General features: G+C 33.2%; 1 protein-coding gene across 4 annotated transcripts in view; it reads left to right on the top strand.

Annotated features, from left to right (window-relative positions):
* The window catches only part of FNBP1L (formin binding protein 1 like), a 112,864-nt gene that overhangs the window by 81,436 nt on the left and 4,966 nt on the right, over window positions 1–26,462 (top strand). For 3 of the 4 annotated variants that reach the window (XM_043875839.1, XM_043875837.1, XM_043875838.1), the window contains 8 exons: window positions 3,249–3,353; window positions 7,051–7,179; window positions 9,052–9,198; window positions 11,364–11,567; window positions 20,371–20,480; window positions 21,928–22,060; window positions 22,421–22,515; window positions 26,249–26,397. In XM_043875839.1, the coding sequence (XP_043731774.1) occupies window positions 3,249–3,353; window positions 7,051–7,179; window positions 9,052–9,198; window positions 11,364–11,567; window positions 20,371–20,480; window positions 21,928–22,060; window positions 22,421–22,515; window positions 26,249–26,397 (1,072 nt within the window). Of the gene's footprint in view, window positions 1–3,248; window positions 3,354–7,050; window positions 7,180–9,051; window positions 9,199–11,363; window positions 11,568–12,976; window positions 13,136–17,869; window positions 17,885–20,370; window positions 20,481–21,927; window positions 22,061–22,420; window positions 22,516–26,248; window positions 26,398–26,462 lie in introns of all 4 variants that reach the window. The other variant, XM_043875840.1, reaches the window with a different exon arrangement.

Genomic DNA, 26,462 nt, shown 5'->3' with positions numbered 1-26,462 from the left:
ATAAACAGCAAAGTATACAGGGGGAAAGAAAACAACTTTGAAGAAACAGTGACTGTGAAAGGAAATAGAAATTAAAAATGAAAAGCAAACAAGCAAAACACCCAGAACTATTATGAACATTTTCATAGGGAACAGAGAAATGATTACATCCGTGAAATAGGAACAAGATACTATTAAGAAAGGAACATACAAAGAACAAAAAAGAACTTTATGAAAAGCTCACTGGAAAGAATGAAATTGAAGAAGTCTTAAAGTAGAGCAAAATGACAGAGATTGAAAATATAGAAAAATTATAAGGGAATTAGAGGACTCATCCTATAGATTGATTTTCAAGATAAAAATCCTCTTAAAAAATAGAAAGCATAGAAAATGGATAGGGAAAATTAAATCAGGAAGGAAATTTCCCCAGAATAGAAAGACATGAGTTTCTAGATGGAAAGGATTTTCCAGGTGCCCAGCACAGTTAGAAGACATAGCTTAATGAAATTTCAGAACAGTTAGAGGGAGACGATCCAACCAAACTCCAGGGAGGAAAAAACAAAATATAAAATAAACATGTTTTATGCAAACGATCAGGAAGCCAGAAGACAATGAAGTAGTACTTTTACATGTCTGAAAGAAGACAGTTTCCTACTCAACAGTTTCGTACCTAGTTAAACTTTATTAAAAAAGATGGAAAGGCATTTTCAGTCTTGGAGACTCAAAAAACTATCTCCTACAAGCCTTCTTTTAGGAAGCTACTGCTGAATGTGTTCTAGCAAAATAGAAATGAACCAAGAAAGGGGAAGGTGTAGAGCTAGAGATGGATTCAAATTAAGGGAGAGTTGAAAGGAATCCCCAGGAAATGGTGAAGGGAAATCCCAAGGTAACAGTAGGCCTAGTTTGGTAATCAGTCCAAATTTCAGCAGGTTAAAAACCTCTTGAGTTCTTGATTTCATTAAGAAAATAAAATTAATAGAATTCTGAATGTATTTGAATTAACTGAGGAGTGGTTTAAAGAATTGGGCACACCGGGGTTAAATTAGAGAAGAGTACATTGGAAACTAAAGCAATTTTTTAAGAAAGAGACATTAATTTCAGGATAAAAAATGTACACAGGAAAGTAAATATGTCACATGTTCAGTTCTGAATAGCTTTTGCAAAGTCATGGTAATTTGAATTAAATTTTAAAAATTTAGGAGCCATTTTGTGCAGATGGTGTTTCTTGGGACACATGGAAGAAACAACACAAAACGAGTTTGGAGGGATGTTTCCATATTCGAAGCTACATTGGGATCCCATCAAAAAAACAAGCTAAAAAAAACCAAGCAAACATCAAACCAATTAACAAAACACATAAGAACCAAACAAAAACACCAAACAAACCCAAAAAGTCCTGCTTAAAATGAGCTTAAAGTAAAAAATTGCAAAATACATGTGATTATTTTTATTATAAAGAGATTGAGATGCATAATAAATGTTAACTCAGCTATGCCTATAATTTTTTTCTTTACAGTCTTATGATATCTGATGTTTGAAGTGCATGGTTTGATTGCGATAGTAAAATTTCTGATTTAGAAAAATTTTACTTTTAGGTATGCAATTTTACACATTACACAGTAGCAACACCTTTAAGTTACTTTCTTTTTTAAATTGAGGTTGAGTTGGTTTATAATATTGTGTTTGTTTCAAGTGTACAGCGAAGTGATTCAGTTTTATATATATCATATGAATTTTTTCAGATTATTTTCAGATTATTATTATAAGATACTGAATATAGTTCCTTGTAAATCCTGTTGCTTATCTGTTTTACGTATAGTAGTTTGTATCTGTTAACCCCATACTCCTAGTTTAACCCTCTTCCCCCCTTTCCCTTTTGGTAATGATTGAGTTTGTTTTCTATATCTGAGTCTGTTTCTGTTCTGCATATATGGTCATTTGTATCGTTTTTTAGATTTCACTTATAAGTGATATTATATAATATTTGTCTGACTTACTTTGCTTAGTATGATATTCTCTAGGTCCATCCATGTTGCTGCATATAATAATATTTCATTCCTCATGGCTGAGTGACATCCATTGTGTATATATATATAGCACATCTTCTTAAACCAGTTGTCTGTTGATGGGCATTTGGGTTGTTTCCATGGCTTAGCTATTAATATTATAAATGGTGCTGCTATGAATATTGCAATGCATGTAGTTTTTCATCTTTTCTGGATATATGCCCAGGAGTGCACTAGTAGATCATATGGTAGTTCTGTTGTTAGTTTCCTGAGAAAACTGCATGCTGGTTTCCACAGTGGCTACACCAGTTCACATTCCTGCTGTGTAGAACAGTTCCCTTTCTCCGTACCCTCTTCAGCATTCATTATTTGTAGACTTTTTGATGATAGTCATTCTGAACAGTGTGAGGTGATACTTCTTTGTGGTTTTGAGTTGCATTTCTCTAATAATCAGCTATGTTGAGCACTTTTTCATGTGTCTCCACCATCTGTATGTCTTCTTTGGAGAAATGTCTAGATCTGCCCACTTTTTGATTTTTTTTTTTTTTTTTAAATACTGAGTTGTATGAGCTGTTTGTATATTTTGAATGTTAACCCCTTGTCAGTCACATCATTTGCAAACATTTTTTCCCATTCCATAGGTCTTTTCATTTTGTTGATGCTTTTCTTTGCAAAGGCTTTTAAAAGTTTGATTAGGTCCCATTTGTTTATTTTTTGCTTTTACTTCTTTTGCCTCGGAAGACTGATCTAAGAAAATATTGCTGTGATTTATATCCGAGAATGTTTTGCTTATGTTCTCTTTTAGGAGTTTAATGGTGCCCTGTTTTATGTTTCTATCTTTAGCGTTTTGAATTTATTCTTACATATGTGAGGGGGTGTCCTAAATAATTTCATTGATTTACATACAGCTGCCCAGCTTTCCAAGCACCACTTGCTAAAGAGATTGTCTTTTCTCCATTTAATATTCTTGGCTTCTTTGTCAAAGAGGTGTGTTATAGGTATGTGAGCTAATTTCTGGGTTCTCTGTTCTGTTCCACTGACCTGATGTCTTTTTTGTGCCAGTATCATGCTGCTTTGATAACTGTAGCTTCATAGTACTCTCTTACATCTAGAAGGGTTATGCCTCCAGCTTTCTTCTTTTTCCTCAGGATTGCTTTGGCAGTTCTGGTCTTTGTGGTTCCATGTAAATTTTAGTATTGTTTATTAACTTTTAAATGCGATAACTCTAATTTTATTTTTCAGTATTTTAATTTTTTTTAACAGAGTAAAAAGAAATTTGAAAGAGAATGTAGAGAGGCAGAGAAGGCACAACAGAGTTACGAAAGATTGGATAATGACACTAATGCAACCAAGGCAGATGTTGAAAAGGTAAGAAATAATTCAAGCTGACTTTAATATCAAAATATTATTACTTGCATATGGAGCATAGTTACAGTATTCATGTTGGTATTAGAGTTTCTGCAAGAGATACTCTACATCTGATCTAAAATATACAATATTTGTGTACTTTAAATTACAGTACTGGTCTGAGAAAGGAAACAATTAATAATGTCAACCGCATTCAAAGTGCATAGGAAAGACGTAATTGCTCATAGGAATGAGCTTCTATCCTATTCCAAAATAAGATAGAAAGTCTAAGGTATGTTGATAGGGTATGCAGATAGAGGCTGGATAGTGTGCTTCCCAACTTTACAGAAAGGAAAACATGATAAAACTGTCAGAAATGTGATTTATCACTGTTTGTTTATTAGTTCATTCATTCATTCACTCATTTTGGAAAGCTGAATTCTCATCATTCACTGAGTCTGGGCCAGAAGTTCTATAACATAACTGTTGGTAGGGTTAGTCCTATAACTGTTGTGGCTTAGCTTTTCCTTCTCCCTTGCTGTATGCTCTTTATCTTAGGATATTTGACACAGTGATAGTGTTGAAATGTTGGAGTTTTGAAATATAGACGAACCTTACTCCATACTTTTCTATATACAAAGGTCCACCATTAGTATATTTTCTCCTTAGAATTTTATAATATTCTATAGCATCAGAAGAAGAAAAAAGTAAGGAGAAAGGGATAATTTATTTTCTACCTTCTATTTGCTTTACCAATTTTTTAAAAACCCTAAAATCATCAACATTTTAGGTTACAATTACCTTAAAGTTCTTCTGCTGTAACTTATGCTTTTATCTTGTCTACCCTGTTTTTAATAAGTTACACCTCTTATGATAGTAAGTTCCCTGTCATTGGAAATATAGAATCTTAAAATAGTCTCTTCATGGAAAAAAAAAAAAAAAGTTACCATTTCCTTATATTGACCCCACTCATCTCCCTGTTCACTTTGTTTGTAAAAAAACTAAAATAACAAATCTATTTTTCTCATAAATAGGTATTTAGATATTTTTAGCAGATTCTCTACCCATAGATGAACTGTTTGTTTCTTCAACTATTCTACATATGAAATATCTTCAAGTACCATTCACTATGACTTCTTCCATTTAGATATCATTTAGTTAACCAATATTCCACTTAAAATATGTTGTATCAAATGGGGTATAGTTCAATTTGATCAGCTCTGAGTTTGTTTACCTTGCTTGTTTTGAAAACTAAATTTATATTAATTACACCCTAAATGTATATTGGTTTTTTGGCAGTTATACTTTAAATGTATATTGTGTATTTGGGGTTTTTTTGGTAGGGTATACATTATACCCTAAATGTATATTGGTTGTTTGGATTGACTTTCATTGAGTTTATGGTTAACTGAGACCCCCATGTCTTTTCATACATGAGGAGTTACAAGTTCATGTGTCTCAGACAGAACTTGTGCTGTTGGCATTTTAAATGCATATGCTACGTCTATGTCAATTACTAGATTTGATCCTGCTGTTAAGGTTTTTGGATCCCTGATTTTGATCACCCACTATATTAATTTCCTTCTAGGCATCATGTAATACACATAATGTGTTAGCATTACTTGATAAAAATGTGGACCACAACACTTGCAAACAGACAGTTTTATATGTGGGGGTCGGGAGTCTTCCTTGCTGGTTGACACTGACTCCTTAAGAACTCTTCTGATACATCAATTGAATACATAGTTTGTGTACTAAACAAATTAGGTTTAAATGGACTCTCATTTTTAGCTTATTCATTTCTGTCTATAAAGATATCTTTAGAGACTGGTCATACATCTTGAAATCTAGATATACCATGTCTACTAGTTAGTTTGACCTAACTAGTTCAGAACTTTAATGTTTATAACTTCCTTTTTTTTTTCTTTTTGCAGCCCCTTTAATTATTAGAGAATTGGGAAAACTGTGAGGATTTACTTTAGAATCTAGAGAGTAGAGGAACTCTGTTTTCAGCATCTAGGAAGGGAAGGGAATGTAGATTTAAGTAAGTACTGATAAAATTAAAAAACAAAAGGTGAAGAGGGAGCAGGCCAATTAGTGTATCTTCCTAAAGACAAGGAAGGCAGTTGCACAACACTGAATATACACAACACTATCAAACTATACACTTAAAAATAATTAAGATGGGTAAATTTTATATTATGTGTATTGTGTATTTTGCCACAATTAAATTTTTAAAAAAATTTAATGCAATATAAAATAGAAAAAGAAAGCAAAGGCAGTAGATGGGAAACCAGAATATTTCAGAGAAGGTGTCAGTTGTCTTAGTTTCTAGTCTTACACTTTTTCATAACCTGTTGGCGTCTTTCATCCAGGCTTTAGGTATCATAGCCAGTGACTTGAAACAGGAGGCGCCTCCCCTGAAAGAAAGAACCATTGTGGGTAGGGAATACTTGGAATCCTTCATTCCATCATAGTTTGTAGGAGGAGGGAGAAAAGGGAAAGGAGTGAATGAACGTGTTCTTAGAGTCTCAGGTTAGAACTTGAAGTGTATTTTTCTTTAGAAACACTTTGGGCAATGGTGTTTAGTTTCCATAGTACTTATTTATTTTTATCTTCAAGAACACCGTGAATTAAATGGATATTTGTGGACTTATTTGAGATCTTGACTACCATGTATTTCTGTAAGTCAGTTTGTTTCTGAGTTCAGAAGAACTAACTTGTGGATCTACTGTTAGAAAGTTAGGGGTTACAGTTATAAAAACTGGTATTAGAATAATGAAGTGTATTCACAATGTGCTTTTATTATTTTCAGAGAAGTCTCATGTAACAATTTATAGCTTGGAATACTGAGAAACTTTATTTGGAGTTTGGAATATTGAGTATTAACTGAGTTTGGAATACTGAGAAAAGAGTTCAATTCTTGTTTTTTTTTTTCTATTAATTTATAAGCAATTGAGAAAATTGTTTAGATTACCTCCAGTAAACCTGGAATTAATGATTTGTGTTGTTTGTATGCAAATGTTCTTATTAATATAGGTGGCATTAATGTGACTCATTGGAAAAGCATTTCTGTAAGAGCTTGAGATAAAGAGAACTATATTCTAATTAAGCATTCCTTAAAGTATCAGTATCTGTTGTTTTGTACAGAGATAGAAAGTATTGTTAAGCATTACATTATCCCCAAATTATATTTTTACTGTTACTTGGTTTCATTGTGGTTCTGAGTTGAATGTAACTGGATTATGTTTGAAGAGAAGTTTTACTGCTAACTTTGTAACTGTCTAAATTACTCCTGATGTTTTTTCCTTTTCTGATTAAATGCTTACTGATAAACCACAATGTTGTCATTTATTTAATTAGAAAAACCCATTTGTTAAGAAGAAACTTTATTCGAATGGTTTATTACAAGGGAGAGGACTTATTATTGTAGTAAGAGAAAGGGAATATTGCAACAGGGTGACTGGCCATAAGGGAGGGGACATATGTACACCTATGGCTGATTCGTGTTGATATTTGACAGAAAACAACAAAATTCTGGAAGGCAATTCTCCTTCAATTAAAAGATAAAAAAAGATCTGTAAGCATCTCCTTTACTTTTAAATGATATCAGTAGTTAGAAAAAGCCTAGTTTTAGTATAACTTCTAAAAAATGAATTAACTGTGATTTTGTTGCTCCTCTTCTCATTGGTAATGATTTGGATCAATTTGCCTCTAGGCTAAACAGCAGTTGAATCTACGTACGCATATGGCTGATGAAAATAAGAACGAATATGCTGCACAATTGCAAAACTTTAATGGAGAACAGCACAAACATTTCTACGTAGTGATTCCTCAGATTTACAAGGTAAAATTTAGAGATATGAAATTAACCTTATTTTAGATCTGAGAAACCTAGTCTTGAAATGTAAAACTTTAAAATGCCAAGCATCAGTCAGAATGTTTCTAGATTCATCAAAATTGGTAATAAGAAATTTATGATTGATTATAGATGTGAAAAGTCATTTTTTTTTTGCTTTGAATCACAAATTTTTCTACAGGTTTGATAGTAGTATATTAAATAATGCAGTAAAACAATGATATTTTCTAGATAAATTTTCATGCTACATTATTAAGTATTGTGAGATGGGAGACTTCATTGGAATTTTGTTTTGTAGTCTACTGATCTAGAATTTGGATGTAGCCTTTGACACTATAACAGGATCATTGGCGTTAGTCCAGATGGCAGAAATAAATTGTAAGAAATGCATTTGCTAGCCTGGTTTTTGCCTGCTTGTCTTCCTAGCTGTCAGATCATAAATGTAATTCAGGCTTATAAACTCCATCCATCATCATTTAGCAGTTGCCAAACAGCCCTCAGGTAAAGACCCTGGAATTTACATGAAGGTGAAATTATGTTACTGCCTATTCTAGAAAGAAGAGAAATTAGAAAAAAGGGCTTGAGTGAAACAGTGTTGAAAGAAGTGGTGCCTGGGAGAGCTGAGCTTGTGTGAAAGCGCGCGCTTTTCAGTCCAGCATGTACGCCCGCGGCTGATGCATGGCGACGTATGGCAGAAACCACCACAATGTCGTAAAATACTGAGCCTCTAACTAAAATTTTAAAAAAAGTGTCAGTCCAAATACCACCCCCCCCCGCCCCGCCCCAGCGAAGCTCTTAATAGAACTACAAAGGAAGCATTGTGAAAGGTAATGGACTAGAGAAAGTATCAGATATTGGTTGTTTAATCCAGAGCATCTAGTCAGCCAGTCCTCACTCTGTAGTGCTTTTCTAAACTTAATAGCTAAGCCTTCAAATTCCAGGGAGACCTTAATTTGTAGATTCACCGCTTTTTTTGTGTTTGGGGGCTTGCTCTTTTTGTTTGGACCTTGCTATGGAGCAGTCTTGCCACTTTGTGTTACTGGGTTCAGTCCTTCTGTGAAAATGCCAGTCTCAAAATAAATTCCCAGGCTTTGGGAAGTAATTAAAGAGGAAAAAATAGTTAGGAGTTAGGGGACTTAAGCAGTGTAGTTGCTTCTTAAAAAGAAGAAAGGTCATTGTTGACAAATAGGAAGTGTCAAAAATTGCCTTTAAGTTATTTGGCTTCATGTGCCCTGGCATAATTCTTAATAACAGGTGCCAGTGAATTTTTTGAATTATAGGGATCCCATGCATGTACCACTTTGACCTTGCAGCCTCTTGTTTTTTCTCTTGTGTCCCCAACCTTTTGACAGTCACTGTGACCTGTAGACTGTAGTAGGTTTGGGTACCTGTTAGTATGTGGTTGACTGTGAATTCTTAGTCCAGTCAGATCTTAGCAAAGTGTTCTGAACTAACTTTAAGGGCTTAAAAGTCTCACACTTGTATATGTTGTATGCCAGCTGCTTGGAAAAAAAAAAAAGTATCAAAATTCTGTTTTCAAAAGAAACTTTACTGAAGAATAAAAGGCAGAGGTTGTATGAAGCAGGGAGCTGATAAGCTGTAGGGAGTCCCTTATAAGGTTTGAAAACCGGTGTTACCTGGTTTTAGGATATACTAAGCCTTGAATTTTTATTCTTTTGCTATTTCACAGGCCTCAAGTTTTAAGTGCTTTCACTCTGTAGCACTTGTTAAAAGGTACTTACAACAGTGTAACTGTTAGGGGATATCTTTGTGGGATTTTTGTTTGTTGTTTTGGAAGGGAGTTTCTTCAGAATGAAAAGAAAAGTAAATTTTCTTTTTTAAAAAATTCCTAATTATTAGCAACTGCAAGAAATGGATGAACGAAGGACTATTAAACTTAGTGAGTGTTACAGAGGATTTGCAGACTCAGAACGGAAAGTTATTCCTATCATTTCAAAGTGTTTGGAAGGAATGATTCTTGCAGCAAAATCAGTTGACGAAAGAAGAGTAAGTGTTTTATAATTTGAATAATGTACTTGATTTAAATTAACGAAATGGATTGGGAGGGGGGAAGTAATTGATGGATTATTGATTTTAAGTTATATTCTGTAGAAGTAAGTCTGGCTATACATTAGACTCCTTCAGGATGTAAGGATCACTTTAAACACTAAAGTTCTAATCATTTAGAAGAGTTCTAATGCTTCTCTTTCTTTTCCCCACTAATTTTCCAGTTCTATTCCAAGAGTATAACTAACCTGTAAACTGTATGTTGCAAACTCTATTATAGTATCATTATTTAAACTATTATTCTAGTGGAAGTTTAAAGAAGGAAATGGTCAGATCTAGAGTTATAAGAGTTGCTTGTAGCCAGAAGAGTTGGCATTTGAGTTGCATTCTGAACCATGAGTAGTATATGAATGATGGCCCATGAGAGAAAAGAAAGGAGGGCCTTGTGGGTAGAAGTAACTGCCTTCAAGAAGCCCTTCTCATGGAGGCTGCAGTCATCAGGGTATACACACTGAGCCTCAGCCAACATCCTTGTTTTAGAATCATCATGTCAACCTGGACCCTGAATCCATTTCATTACCCATTTATCACTTTTTTTTTTAAAAAAATGGGAGTATGGTTGATTTACAGCGTGTGCCAGTCCCTGTGTACTGCAGAATGACTCAGTTATACACGTGTATATGTTCCTTTTCTATTCTTGTCCATTATGCTTTATCACAGGGTATATCGTTCCCTGTGCTCCACAGCAGGACCTTGTTGTTTATCCATTCTAGATAATAATAGTTTGCATCTGCTAACTCCAAACTCCCAGACCATCCCTCTCTTTCCCCTTTCTTCTGTTCATTACCTATTTCTTCAGTCCGATTTAGGTTAAAAGAAATTGACTTTCTTTGTATTGTCTTTCTGGCAAAAAGTCTTAAGATATTTTAATTCTTCTGATCTGGTTCTAAAGATAATTTGAAGTTATTATTCCATCAAAAGAAAAAAGAAGCCCTGCTCTTCTTGAAGAAATAAATTTTATTATTATATCTTGAGTAAGGTCTAGAAAAGGTCTCGGACCCGGTTATTTTTCAGTAAATGTTGATTTAATGACTCAGAAACTGAGGATATGAGAGAAGAGAAAGAGAGGAGAACCAATGTTTGGGGAGTGCAAAATAGGTACTACATATTTTAGTCTTCACAGCAGGTTGGTTTTGTATGAGTCAGGATCTTTTCTGTAACAGAATTCTGACTTAAATTTAAGAAAAAAAAGATTTGGGGGGTCTTTAATTGGGAGTTCAAAGCTACATCTTGGTGTGACGGATCCAAGATTAGAAACATAGTTAGGTCCCTCCTCCTCTCAACCTGTTCTTACCCTTTAGCACATGATTGGTGTGGGTGGCATTAGTGACAAAAAAAAAGTAAGGTATAACTTAAGGATGACTTTTGACTTAAATGATAGGCAAAATGTACTATCAGCAGAAATAGGGAATAAAATAGAGGTGGTTGGAGTGCGGGAGGAGTTTGTAAAGAATTCAGTTTGAAACTAATGAGTTTAAAGTGTCAGTAAAACATTCAGATAGAGGTATATGTATATCCAAAACTAGCATATTCTACTTACGTGAGCTTTACGGTTTTGGGTAAATGGTGCTGAGCTTTACAATTTCAGAGTTACTTTTTGCACTCTACTGTTTGTGAGATCTTCATTGCTCTATTAATATTTCCAAGTATGTCTTTAATATATTTTATTTATCCTTTCCCCTGTTGGGTAAATGGAAGCCTTTCTGCTTGTCTCCTACCCTCTTTTACAGTTAGACACCCTTTCCTCTATTCTGTAAAACAAAAACTTGTTCCTTTAAAACTTGGAATTTCTACTTGAGAGTAACCTCTTTTTTGTCAGTTAGATGTTAAATATCAGCTAACTACTCAAGATGAAATTCAGTGGGTTAAAGCTATGGAGTGAAAACATCCATGACTATTACAAATTAATGAAGTAGTCATTTGTTCATGAATTATTTTTTATAGGAATTAAAGTATTTAGGGGTTATTTCATATTCACAGGAATTAATTATTCATTTTGAACCTTTAATAAGTATTGTAGAATTATTTCTTTAAATTTTTATTTGTTGTTTTCTGACATAGATTTAAGATTTTGGAAGCTAATATGGTACTATTCTTGTGTGTAGGACTCTCAGATGGTAGTAGACTCCTTTAAGTCCGGATTTGAACCTCCCGGAGACTTTCCATTTGAAGATTACAGTCAGCATATTTATAGAACCATTTCTGATGGGACTATCAGTGCATCCAAACAGGAAAGTGGAAAGGTGGATGCCAAAACCACAGTAGGAAAGGCCAAGGGCAAGTTGTGGCTCTTTGGAAAGAAGCCAAAGGTAAAAGTCATAAATTTTTCTGTGCTGATGATTTTGTTCTAGTCTGTCATTTAAAATAATGTAGGTATTGGATGGATAATGGTTTACTACTAATAGAGAATAAATATTTTTATTTGAATGATTCAATTAACTTTTCACTTAGTAGAGACCTAGAATTTTGTACCTTGATAATAAAAAATTATTTCTGAATTTAACATCATTTAATAATGAGTAAAAATATTAGATAAGTTGTTAGTATCTCTTAAATTATATACTTTTGAAATTTCATTTGTATGTAGTTTCAGTTCAGATTTTTTAGGAATCATGACTGTGAGATCACTGAAATTGCAGTTCTCAACTGGAATGATTGATCACAGCAAAAATAAATGTCAAATTAGGTCTTATAGATCATGCTAACGGTTATTTTTATCATCTGTGTGAATATTTTTTATCATCCATGTGCATATTTAATGGGAAGGGCTCAATGCGTGTAATTATTTGAAGTTTTAAAAAATCTCTAGTTTATTAAGAGAGTCTCTCCCTTAACTTCTTGTGCTTATTTTAGATAAATGTAGCTCAGTCAGTGAGCAAATGGAATAAACGAGTGTTTAATCTTCTTATCAATTTAATGGCTATAAAGTGTCGTTATCAGTAGGAGAATAGATAATCTGATATTCTGTATTTGTTAAAATATACTTGATTATTTTAATTCATTTTTCTGCTCTTGACATATGAATTTAGATAACATTTAACTCAAATTATAATATACCTATAAATATCTTTAAGAGCACAATTATAATTAATTCAAGCTTTATTTATGCTTTTCATAACATTGTTCCATCGAGAAGTTGAGAGGTGAGACTTTTTTAAGTCAGATCAGAGTAGCTTGGAAAACTTAGATAAACAAGGAATACTGAAAATTTTTTTAAACAGGGATGAAATAGAAACAGAGAGGAGAGCCACAAATGTAATGAATTTTTTTTGCTTGTTTATGATAATAGTTACAGTTTTAATGCTTTATTTTAATAGACACTGCCTGTGTAGATACTGTTAACTATAGCTTCTGCCGTTATCTCTGACAAGTATAGGTTAAGTGTGACTGACTAGGCGGTTTTAATAATCTAGAAATCAAAAGAGATTTTCTTAATCTAGGTCATATTGCTCTCTCTAACCTTATAATTTGTACACTCTGTATTTTCAGTCTGTCAGCTTGTAAAAAAGTGATCAAATGAAACGGTACATTTTTAAAAGTACATTTGACTTTAAAATGACAGTTTTGGCAAAACTGTGTTAAGTTTCTTATAATATTTTTACAGAAAACTATTTGAGATATATTTTGTAAAAAGTATGTTGCCAAAAATAGAGTTTTCATTTAGGAAAAGAGCTGTGCACACTTGGCTTATTGACTCCTCTCTTTATTTCCGTATTAGCCACAGTCCCCACCCCTAGCCCCTGCTAGTTTACTCACTTCCAGTACTCCCAATGGGTCCCAGTTTCTCACATTCTCCATTGAGCCCGTGCATTATTGTATGAATGAAATAAAAACAGGCAAGCCCAGAATTCCTTCTTTCAGAAGTCTCAAAAGAGGGGTAAGTTTAATCATGGGTTAAAATGCATGATGGCCTATTGTGTGTGTGGTGTGGCTTTTAATACTCTCCACCCTCATTATAAGGCTCTCTCCTATAAATATATAGTTTAAAACACTACAGAATTAAGTATAGCTGCCCTCAAGTTAAAAACAACTCCTCTTTATAACATTTGAAATGCTCAACCATAAAAGAATGGTATTATAAAGAGGGTGCTGGGTACAATCATATTAGCTATTTTTTTTCTTTTTGTTTATGTGAAGTCATATGTCCACCATTGTCTTGTAATGTATTTACATTTTTAAGACTTTCAGTAATTTGTCACTGAAATTATTCATGTAATAATCTGTCACTAATGATGACTTCTGTGAATTTTATAAAGTATTATTTTGTTGGCAAAAAAAATAAAATTCTATTTTAATTTTAATTGCCCTACTTTCAGAAACATAAAACACAATTGCCAATAGTTAAATAAAAAAAATCAAAGACAGGCATGTTAAATAATCAAGATTATAGATCAAATTAAAATAATATATATTACAAAGTATATTGTATAAGTTATAAAGCCTATAAAAATACTAGATTTTATTGAGTAATGGATACATGGAATTTGTTTTCTTAAACTAAAAAAAAAAATATCTTTTTACCAAAATTTTCATTTATTTCCCCATAAGCGAGCCTTTGTCATTTACTTGTAACTAAAGAATCTCTTGGAGAAGGAAATGGCAACCCACTCCAGTATTCTTGCCTGGAAAATCCCATGGATGGAGGAGCCTGGTGGATACAGTCCATGGAGTTGCAAAGAGTCAGACACGACTGAAAGACTAACACAAAGATACTCTGCAAATGAAAAATTTTAGGATAGTGAAAAACAAATACTAAACTGTTTCTTAGCAACAACTGTTAAATACTACTGATAAATTAGTGTTAATTCATTGTTAGACTAATTTCTGTTGTTTAAGATCTGATTTGAAGGGCATGGTTGTAATATTCATAGCTCGTGATTTAGATCAATTTAGGAGATTTGTATGAGCATTTGTTTAGACATATAAAAATTTTAGGTGTGATAACCCACAGATGAGAACTTTGATAGTTGGGAGTTTGTTAGTGTCATAAGAAGTCTAGTTGTTAACAGCGTTGCACTCACTCTTGGACTCACTTTTACTTTCAGTCCCTCTCCTTCGCCTCTCCCTGATGCTACTGCCTTCCTTTCTGCCTTTCTCCCCTTTCTTTTTCCTTCTCTGTCTAGCCTATATGTTTCTCACTCTTTGGTAACCCTATCTATCTTTAAATTGCTTTAGTTGGGTTTCTCTTTTGGCCACATGTAGAACAAGATACATATCTTATAGGGCAATATTATATTATTATTTACTTTTCTATTAAAACAGTATGACAAGCTAATTGGTGTTAACAATGCAGCAGAAATGTCCCAGTGTATTACATTCTTTTTGGGACTTCCTTTTTTTTCCGGTAATGACCTGAACTTCTTTGCATTACCTTTCCTAATTCTGTGTATGAATGTTATTATGGGTTAATTCATGCCATTCTGAAACTCCCTGTGAATGAGTCTGTGTTATGCTTGTAGGCACTACAGGTGCCTGTAATCAGTTTTGAAAGCTCTTATCACTTGTTTAAAAGACTTTAAGAAACCATATATGGGATTTTTGTTGCCTGAATTATGAGAGTAGAATTAATTCCCATCTTTCTTCTTTGTGATGACTTAGACTTCATTAAATATTATGCTTTTGCAGAAATCAATGGTAATCAAAAATTGCAATTACTACTTGTAATTTCTAGGAGCCATATTTTTGGAATCTCTCAGGTATCCTGCATATCTAGTCTCCCAGGGCCAGTTACAGTACCCTGCACAGCATGGTCTTAGGGATATGAAGTGCTTACAATGCTGTGAAAACAGTTTAGTTAGTTAGAACTGTGAGCCCTGGAGAAAGAAGCTTAAATAAGTGACATCTTTATTGTTACTGAATAAATTCATAGGTAGAATTTTATAACTGTTGAACTTAAAAGTGTCTGTGTGGTCATTATTTATTATATTTCCACATATTGCTTCAGCTTTAAATACTAGGACATTTGTTGGGCTAGGGAGGCTAATTCCAGGTAGGCACAATGGTTGCACTTATTATTAGTTATCATGCCAAAGAAAAAAGCAGTATGCAAGATAGAAGATATGATAGACAAACCAGCTGGAGAATGGAGAATACAGCAGGAAGCAAAGTTCATTACCTTGGCATTGAGAAGTTTCTGCTTTGACTGATATTTGGTAGTTTAATAGATACTATTTCAAAATTGTGTTTTCTTTCCACTTAAGAATTTTCTCAATATAGAAAAGGAAGAAGATATGCTTTAACAAACCATTTATGTGTTTTTACGTGAATTTACATATAAGTCCATAAAACTGGAAAAGAATTATGGTTTATTAAAGCTGATGAGTTCTACCATTCAAATCAGAAACTCTTGTTTTGAGCTATATTTGTTTCATCATTTTTCTTAAATATCTGCTTTTGGCTTTTATAAAAATTTATAATTTCTTTCTAAGAAAACCTACAGTTTCCATTATCTTTAAGGACATGAGAAATGTTATATTGGACCAATGTTTTTTAATTTGATGGTGGTACTGGTAGACTTTTTCTGAGGGATGAGGATCTATAATTTCCTTCTGTGACATCAAGATCTAACCTTAAATAGATATTTAGTGCACACTCAAAAGCTATAGAAATGAATAGTTTTTATTCTAACTACTTCATTGGTGCTTACTGGGTGCTCCTTTTTTTTAGTATATATATATTTATCTAGCAGTAGTGAGTCCATCTAGCAAGTCCATGTTTACTGTCTAAATTATTCATGATTTTATAGGCTTATAGAGTCATTTTTGTAAACTTTTATTATCCAGAATACTGTTCTCAGGATTTTCCTACCTTAAAGTTAAATACACGTAATAATTTGAATTGCCTGATTTCCTTTTTAGCTCCCTTGTATAATTTTTAAGATATAGGAGGTATGTGAAATTTTCAGTATAGTATTTCTCTATTGAACATGAATTGCTTTTAAAAAGACAAAATGTATTTCTAGTATTTACGAAAAACTTGAGTTTTTGTATCCCCAAATCTAAAGAACTGTGAACTTATTTTCTAATTAATAGTAAAACTAAGTTAGCTAAAAACTGAAACATTTAATATTTCAGTTTTAACTATATTACTCTTTTCTCTAAATTGTATTAATAAAGAAACTGGAAAAATAATTTGTATCACTTAGAAATTTAGCTGCTTGAGATTATCATAAAAGACAAATTCAAATAATTTACCTATTTTGTTTCTTGTTGATATGATTTTGTTTTAATAATATTTATAGAAGATCATAAATATCTTATAAAAATATAAAACTCTAATCTTCTTAACAGGAATTTTGTCATAGCAAAGTTGTGGTTTTTGTTCCCTGAAACTACTGACAGTCTAAAGAATGTTAAGCTTAATTTGGAAAGATAATGGATAGCATATGTCATCTTTTCTTATCATTGTAACCATTAATATATATGGCCAGTTCATCAGCGATAAGGGGTAGATATTTTTCTCAGCTATTTATTAAAATCTGTATTTTTATGTGAAATTCTACCTGATGTCCTCCATATTCTCTAAAACACCTTGACTTAGTAAACAGGGACAAACAGAAATTTTAGAAACTGCTAAACAAATGCAATGAGTGTGAAGATAAACTTTGTAAGTTCTCCTGGGTATTATGAGTCACGGTGTGTGTGAGTATGTGGGTGTGCGCACACACGTATGCCTGTGTACATGTGTGTTTAGTTGGGATGCTTGACAGATGAAATGCCGGTTGCAGAACCCTGGGAACCCACAGAACATGGATGATACATACATAAGTGCATATATATATATATATTTATATATTCATAATATGAGAGGACTCTGCTATGTCACATTTTCAGAAAGAATAAATTTTAACCAGTTTTCTAAAAATCAAACATATATTTTTAGTGTTGCTTTTCAAGCGTATGGATTTCAGAATGAAAACTGAAAAAGAGAAGCTATATCTTCAAAGCAAAATTCAACCCATATATTGTTATCTATTAGCAAATATGTATGGGAAACATGAATCTAGGTGACTCATTACTATTTTGATAATAGTGTGTTTTTTAATGTGTCTGTACATTAAAAATAGACTCTTAAAACTAAAGTAGAAATGTTACCCTTACCTACCCGTGACATATTCAAGTTCAAAACAATATTTTGAATTATAAAAATTCAGACAATGATGTTTAATGCACTGGGAAGAGTATTCCATTCTTTAGTACTACATATAATATTTATTTTAAGTGGCTAATATTAGATCTTTATGTTCAACTTTTTGAGCATTAGGATTTTGAGAATAAAGAGCTGTATATGTGAAATCCACTTATGTAAAAGTTCTCTTAAAGAAGAAAATACATGATTACTGATAAAGTCATTACTATTTACTTTTGAGTTTTAGTTGCACTTAGAAAATATCTGCCCATTATCATCAGTGTATATTTTTTTTTGCAAGTAATTTACTTTTCCCCCAAATGTGGTTACAGTTGTTTTTCTGGCATAATTGTTTGGATTGTGAAGTGTACATGATATATTTTAATATCGTAAAAAAAAAACAGTATAAGTTATTGCATCTTCTGTATTATGGTTTCATGTGAATAATATACCATTTCTTTCTGTTTTCCATTGAACTATTCAGTGGTCGGTGAAGATGGTAAGCCTTATGTGCTGATCTGTATACTGTGCCAGTATTAAATAATCACAAAACATTGTTTCGTTTAATTTAAAGCAAAGTGGTAAAGTACATCCCCACATGTTACTCTGTGTGTCTTTTCTTTCTATAGTCCATAGGCCAACACATGCCAGTACCTCTGACGTCATAAAGTTTAGTAATAATGTGGTTACCTGTAACTCATTAGGCTCCTAAATGTTATTGGGTGGAGTCTTTTCATGTTACAGAGAAAAAATTAAACATCATTTTAAAAGTTACATGGTGGAACAAAAGTTTATGTTTTTACAAAAGGAAAAATAAAAATGATTTTTCTTTATAAAAAGAAAGATCATGTAAGTTTGATTTGTAGTTTATCACAAAAATCATTAGATTTTCCAAAAAGTAAGAAAGATTTCCTGCTAGTTTCATTAGTCAGTGCTTTCTGTCTACTACTTGAATGGGGATAAAAGTGCAAATAACCTAAATATCGTGTGTGTGTGTGTGTGTGTGTGTGTGTGTGTGTATGTGTGCATGTGTATTATTCCTTTATACATATGTTTCAAACAAATTAATGAAACTGCATTGTGAAGACCTAACATAAAAATTATTGGGTGTTTACATAGTTTCTCATTTTTGGAAAACATACCAGACTTTTTCACACTATTGCAGTTTGACCTTTTATGAATTACCATGTAGTAGAAGAGGTTTTTTAATGTCTCAGAGTCTTCTTTACAGCCATAGGAAATAGAGTGAGTTTAGTTCTCATATTCTATAAAGGAATATGTTATAATGTCAAAATGGGATATTAGAGATTCAAGTGCCTAGCTATTGTTAATAAATTTGAGAACACTTTCATTACAGATAAGTGAAAAGAAATCTGGAAGATTTACTTCTAAAGTAATTGTGAATTTATTACAATACTGCCAACAAAACCATATTAAAATATAACTTTTCATTTCTTTATATTTTTATCTTTGGCACAATATAATAGTTTTCAAACTATTGTACTTGTACCCCAGATTAGATTAAATCTGACAACTTATATTTGTAATTGACCCCTAAATTTAAAGGCACTTTGTAGGGAATTTTGCCATTTGTTTATTTACATCAGATTTTTTGTGATTGATGGATTTTTATTTCTGGTGACTGATAGATTGAAAAACAAAAGTCACTTAGGAAAGATGTCCTCTTTTTTTCAAGGCAGGCTTATTGAATATCTGTAATGTTCAGGTCATTTGCAGAAAGTTTTGTTATGAATTAAATGTTATATTTAATCGTGTATTATCTGGAAAGTGAGTTTTATTTTTTAAAAGTAAGAGAAACACAGATGATGAAATAAAGCTGTTTAACTATGTTATAGGCATAAATGGCTCAAAGAGCAAGGATGCATTTGTTGTGGGAGCTTATTTCAGCAACAATTAAAAAATTGAACTTATATGTTCTTAAAATCCCCATTTTTAAAATAAAAATGAAGAGTAATAGTTGTCATCAATTTTTGAGTATGTAAAATCTTACATAAATATGGGCTTATATTAAACAGAATCAATAGTTGCTAACATTGGATGTAGTTGTGTCATCTCTAAGAAGATACCTAAGGTAACAATGACATGATTAACATTTAAGAGGAGAAAGACATCATTTGAATCACAAATTACATCTAAGTACTAGAATGTTTTCTTAAATGATATAGTTTTCTTGAATATAAAAACATTAAAAATTTTCAGACATTGAGGATCCTTCCTAAATAAGGATTTTGTCTTTCTTTGGATTATATCTCTATTTCAAGAACTGAGGTATGGTTGTACAGAGGGATAATTGAAAATAAATCCCTTATTGGAATATAATTTTGACTTACATTTCACACAGTGGATAGTTCTACCTTTATTTTTTATTGATCAAGTATGTTTTGGTCCTAATGAATGGTTTAATAAGTGTAATCACTCAAAGACTGTGTAACATTAAAATATTTTTCATTAGTTAGTTTGCCTTTATGAGGTAAGTTGCTTAATGGACTCGGTTATATAAACTTTTAATATTTACAGTCTGAACATTTGTTATATCCTTACTGTCATGGCAATAGATTTGATTTGGGAATGTGGTATAATATGTTATATATAAAATATTTTGTATAGGTGAGAAATGTTATGTGTTTCCATTTCGTCGTTGTTGCTGTAAGAAGGTTCATCTGTATTTAACTCTGCCAAGACCTGAATATAATGTTATACTGGTAATAACCAGTTACCTGTATCTGGTGATATTTTTACCTATTCTATTTCATGATTTTATAAAGTGACTGGAATCTGAACTCTTTCTTCAGTACGATTATTTTAATTAACATACATGTACATACATATGTAGATTTCTTTTTCTTAAAAGGAGTCGTTGGGCTAATTTGAAATTAAAATTGATATATATTCTTTCTTTAGGTATATTTTAGAAATAAAATTTCATGAAAATATTTTTTATAATGATTTAGATTCTCTTTTCAGGGCCCAGCACTAGAAGATTTCAGTCATCTGCCACCAGAACAGAGACGTAAAAAACTACAGCAGCGCATTGATGAGCTTAACAGAGAACTACAAAAAGAATCAGATCAAAAGTATTTTCCCATAAAGTCCTCTCTATTATTCCTTTCAGAGTCTAATATGAATGATATGTTTAAATGTGCGGTATAAAAGGCTTAAAAATTATACATCCTAATTGAAATATCTTTTCAGGGAAAAACACACTCCTAAATTTTGGAAAATTGTGTGATTGCTCTGTCATATTTTTAAACTGAAATGTTAGAGAGTTTCTTAGGTTCAGATTACTTATTGGATGCTAATAGTGTATGTTTATGTCTTCCATAAAATTTCAAGATAGTTTTGATTTATTATCAAGGGTATATACTTTGATAACTTGTTTTGCTTTGCTATGTAAATGGAGCTCAATAGAAATCTGAGGCTGAAATTACTTTGTTTGCAGCAGAAATGTTGGAAAACTGATTACTCACACTGCAGATTCATTTACTCATAGCTTTAATTTTTTTTCAACTTCATAAAGAGTTTCTTTTAGTTCAGTTTTACTTTAGTGAATATAGAAATTTATATATGATGAATAAAGGGTTATTACAGTGATTGGTAACTTATATCTGCTATTACACTGAAGATAAAATTGAAGCTTAAACTCTAACATGAGCGATTGAAGAATTCATATTTGAGAATCATCTGAAGATAGGTGATATTAAAGTAGTCAATTATGTCTCAGTGAAACTGGAAAAAACAAAGCAATGAGATCATCCTTAAAAAGAAGGACTGTAAGATGAGACGAGAAGAAATCTGTCATTTTATGAAATACACTTAAGAATGAACAGAAAAAAGGAAGAAGCCAGTGAGGGAAATGAGATAAAGGTGAAAGGAAGGAAAAAGAAAATTTACCTCCAAGAAATCGTTCCAATTTTAGTATGTGTGCTGCCGAAGCGAGCACTACCTCCAGGAAATCAAGGAAGAAAAGAGTATTAGGGGATGTTAGTAATGTCAGATGTTAAGAGTCCAGGAGAGCTAATTGAGGCATAATCTACAGTGGTAAGATTGGAGAAGTGAAGAGGATGAATGATGTGAGTTTAGAGAGAGGTGGTATAGATGAGTTGGGAGGATGACGATGCTGTGAAGTAAGATAAGGAACACCAGTGGAATAATGTGTCTGGATGGGGGGATGTAGTGACTTTGTTTTGGGACATGATAAGTTTAAGAATATTGGGAAATATTCTTCCAGCCCTTGATTAAATCTATATAATCTCATTTAGGAAGCAAGAAATGAGACATGAAATCTTTTTTTAAAAACATTCTAAATGTTTTAAAAGACTGTCTCTATAAATTACTAATATTCAGTATATACATGATCAACTTTGTGCAGATTATCTTTAATCAGGTAATGTTTGATTAAAGTTAAAGAACTAGGACTCTTAAGATTAGGCTGCATGCGAGTCCCCAGAATCAAATGAAACTCTTTTACCTGGAAACATGTGAAGTGAATGTTTAATTTTGTGGCTTCCTTCTCATTTTCAGAGAAGCGCTTAACAAAATGAAAGATGTATATGAGAAGAATCCACAAATGGGGGACCCAGGGAGCTTGCAGCCTAAATTAGCAGAGACCATGAATAATATTGACCGCCTGCGAATGGAAATCCACAAGAATGAGGTAAATTTGTTGTTTAGCAGTTTTCAAAGATAAGTTCATTTTTATAACTTCATTATGATAGATTGGTTCTTGCTAGAATTATCCTCAAATATTTTCTTGTAGCATTTATAATCTAAAAGTAAGGCATCATTATAATGTAAAAGTAAGGTATCATCTTTAGAATTAGCCTCTCATTGAACTATTTATACTATTTTTAATCAGCTGTAACACTGATCACTGACCAAATTGAAATAAAGATTTCCCTTCTCTAAGAATTAGATAATAAATAATAAAGGCTCAAATCACATTTTCAATGTAGAATATCTTATGAGCTTTAAAATATATTTACTGAGCTCGGTTTTACTTGTTTTTCCCTCTAAGGCTTGGCTTTCTGAAGTTGAAGGCAAAACAGGTGGAAGAGGAGACAGAAGACATAGCAGTGACATAAATCATCTTGTAACACAGGGACGAGAAAGGTTATTTTTTGCATTTTATTTGTATTTTTTCTCCCCCCACCCCCAGACTTTTCTCTTTTGTCCTAAATTTTGGACAGTTCTCTTTTTTTCCTAATTTGATAAGTTTGGCTTTTAATAACTCAGTCTTTGAACCTAAATAATTTTCTTTTCTTTACGTTAGCTACAGGTGAATTATGAGATGTTATTTTGCTACTCATTTCTAGTTTGTAACGCATCTGAAAACAGAGATAGGAACTTGGAAAATTCTGGGAGCTATAGTCTGGAGGCATGGTCTCCTCAGACCTAGGAAGATTGCCTGAAAGTTTAGATGGAGTTGGGTAGCTTACACCAAAGAAAAATTTAACTGTCAAATTACTCAAAAGTTTTGTAAAGAAAAAAAGTGCATATTGCTAGATTGGATCAGAGCTTCCAAAAGACATTTTACTAAGTTTCCATGTTTTCAGACCATTTGTGACATTTTCTCCCTTTGGGTAATATTTCCGCCCCACCACCCCACCCCCTTATAATAAAATCCAACAAATTTGGACTCAGAAGAATTTGAGAGATCTAGTATCAATAATTGGTTTATACCTAATTACATTGTAATTTGAGGAAATTGATTTTTTAAAAAAATTTTATTGGCTTATAGTTGATTTATGGTGTTAGTTTCAGATGTACAATAAAGTGATTCGGTTATACGTATATTCATTTTCAAATTCTTTTCTCATATATGTTATCACAGAATATTGAGTAGAGCTGCCTATGCTATACAGTAGATCCTTGTTGGTTATCTATCTTATATATAGTAGTGTTGTGTGTGTGTTAATCCTAAGATCCTGATTTATCCCTTCCCTTCACATTTAGCAAATTCATTTTTAGTGCTAAGTCTCTGTTTCCTAAAATATAAAATAAAGATTAAAATACCTGTCATTCAGGGTTATTAGTAATGAATGAAATAATGTACACAAAGCACCTAACAGTAAAATACCTGGTAGTAGATGTTAATTCCTCTTCCTTTCCATTATCACTTTTTGAAAGAGTACATTTCCTTAAGCAATAATGGGTTTTTGTTTAGGTAAAACCTAGATTAAAAGAATCTAATCTCTCTGGTTTGTGTTATTAAGAATTTAGCTTCCAGACATACTGGAAATACTGCAAAATCTAATCAGGCAAATTTTACCATTATTAAAATCTCAGTCATCTGATTCTTCGGCAAAATTAACATTTTTCTCTTTTGAAGTAAAAATTTATCGAAAAAGTGCCTTTGGATTGCCTGCTCTTTTGGATTTTCTTAGTTACTAACTTCCTGTTAATGTGATTAACTGGAAATCAATTTTCCTAGGAGTCTTTTGATTTTCAGTGACAGGATGAATCCTCTACCCATACTGACTTAAACAGAAAAGGGATTTTATTGATTAACTTTAGGGAGAGCTTCATCTAGGAATTCAGATGATATCTTCAGTTTTCCATTTCCACTTCACAGTTCTTCCTTCCACTGTGTTAACTTCATTTTAAGACTCTATATCAGTTCAGTTCAGTCGTTCAGTCGTGTCCAACTCTTTGCAACCCCATGAACTGCAGCACGTCAGGCCTCCCTGTCCACCAACTCCCGGAGTTTACCCAAACTCATGTCCATTGAGTCGGTGATGCCATCCAACCATCTCATCCTCTGTCGTCCCCTTTTCCTTCTGCCTTCAATCTTTCCCAGCATCAGGGTCTTTTCCAATGAGTCAACTCTTCGCAGAGGTGGCCAAAGTATTGGAGTTTGAGCTTCAACATCAGTCCTTCCAATGAACACCCAGGACTGATCTCTTTTAGGATGGACTGGTTGGATCTCCTTGCAGTCCAAGGGACTCTCAAAAGTCTTCTCTAACACCACAGTTCAGAAGCATCAATTTTTTGGTGCTCAGCTTTCTTTATAGTCCAACTTTCACATCTGTACATGACTACTAGAAAAACCATAGCCTTGACTAGATGGGCCTTTTTTGACAAAATAATGTCTCTGCTTTTTAGTATGCTCTCTAGGTTGGTCATAACTTTGCTTCCAAGGAGTAAGCATCTTTTAATTTCATGGCTGCAGTCACCATCTGCATTGATTTTGGAGCCCCCCAAAATAAAGTCAGCCACTGTTTCCACTGTTTCCCCATCTATTTCCCATGAAGTGATGGGACCGGATGCCATGATCTTAGTTTTCTGAATGTTGAGCTTTAAGCCAACGTTTTCACTCTCCTCTTTTCACTTTCATCAAGAGGCTTTTTAGTTCCTCTTCACTTTCTGCCATAAGAGTGGTGTCATCTGCATATCTGAGGTTATTGATATTTCTCTTGGCAGTCTTGATTCCAGCTTGTGTTTCTTCCAACCCACCGTTTCTCATGATGCACTCTGCATATAAGTCCAATAAGCAGGGTGACAATATACAGCCTTGACGTACTCCTTTTCCTATTTGGAACCAGTGTCTTGTTCCATGTCCAGTTCTAACTGTTGCTTCCTGACCTGCATACAGGTTTCTCAAGAGGCAGGTCAGGTGGTCTGGTATTCCCATTTCTTTCAGAAGTTTCCATAGTTTATTGTGATCCACACAGTCAAAGGTTTTGGCATAGTCAATGAAGCAGAAATACATGTTTTTCTGGAACTCTCTTGCTTTCTCGATGATTCAGCAGATGTTGGCGATTTGAATCTGATTTCTCTGTCTTTTCTAAATCCAGCTTGAACATCTGGAAGTTCACGCTTCACGTATTGCTGAAGCCTGGCTTGGAGAATTTTGAGCATTACTTTACTAGTGTGTGAGATGAGTGCAATTGTGCGGTAGTTTGAGCATTCTTTGGCATTGCCTTTCTTTGGGATTGGAATGAAAACTGACCTTTTCCAGTCCTGTGGCCACTGCTGAGTTTTCCAAATTTGCTGGCATGTTGAGTGCAGCACTTTCATGGCATCATCTTTTAGGATTTGAAATAGCTCAACTGCAATTCCATCACCTCCACTAGCTTTGTTCATAGTGATGCTTCCTAAGGCCCATTTGACTTCATATTCTAGGATATCTGGCTCTAGGTGAGTGATCACACCACCGTGATCATCTGCATCGTGAAGATCTTTTTTGTACAGTCCTCTGTATGGTGATCTTCTAAAACTGTAAGCTCATATTTCTCTAGGTTCGGGTCCAGTGGAAAAGGAAGGGAATTTCTCTTTCAATAATCCCAAACAACAGTCTGTTCATCTCTTATATCTTAGTTACATGCCCTCGTGTGAGCTGTTCACTCTGGTCATGCACGTTCTCTGTTAAGATGGATCCTCTGGAGCCAGGGCAGAGCAACTCTACCTGAAGCCTGTGAACTGAACATTGGTCTGGGTGGATCCTCTAAGAAATTTAGATCCTCTAAGAAATTTCTTAGCAAAAACAGTGGGTAAATTCCTTCATCCCTCTTGAATCTGAGATGATAAAATCCAACTTTTCATGACATTTTTCCATTTTATCTCTGGACCCAGTGATAATGAGACATATTTACTAAGTACATGTTATGTGCCTAGAACATTATTATCTTTAATTTTTTTAATTTCAGGAAATCTAGCAAGAAGCATTTTGAATTAGAAGCCATGCACACACACACATTTCAACATTTAAGAAAATAAAGGCTTAATTGGGAACCGTGTCTTTGATTTTTGATTCTCTGAATTGATCTTGTGGAGATCAGTTTGTAGGTAATATATAAAGTTCCCATCTTTGTGATACTTGATGAGAGATAATTTTGTTTTATAGTCCTGAGGGAAGTTACACTGATGATGCAAACCAAGAAGTTCGTGGACCACCCCAACAGCATGGCCACCACAGTGAGTTTGATGATGAGTTTGAAGATGATGATCCCTTGCCTGCTATTGGACACTGCAAAGCTATCTACCCTTTTGATGGTATGATTTTCTTAATGCATTGTATTTGATAAAATTGGTTCCTTAAAGCCTACATGTGTACTGAG

This window comes from Cervus elaphus, chromosome 20 (assembly GCF_910594005.1).
Source record: "Cervus elaphus chromosome 20, mCerEla1.1, whole genome shotgun sequence".
Taxonomy (NCBI): domain Eukaryota; kingdom Metazoa; phylum Chordata; class Mammalia; order Artiodactyla; family Cervidae; genus Cervus; species Cervus elaphus.
This window is presented reverse-complemented; position numbering and strand designations above follow the sequence as displayed.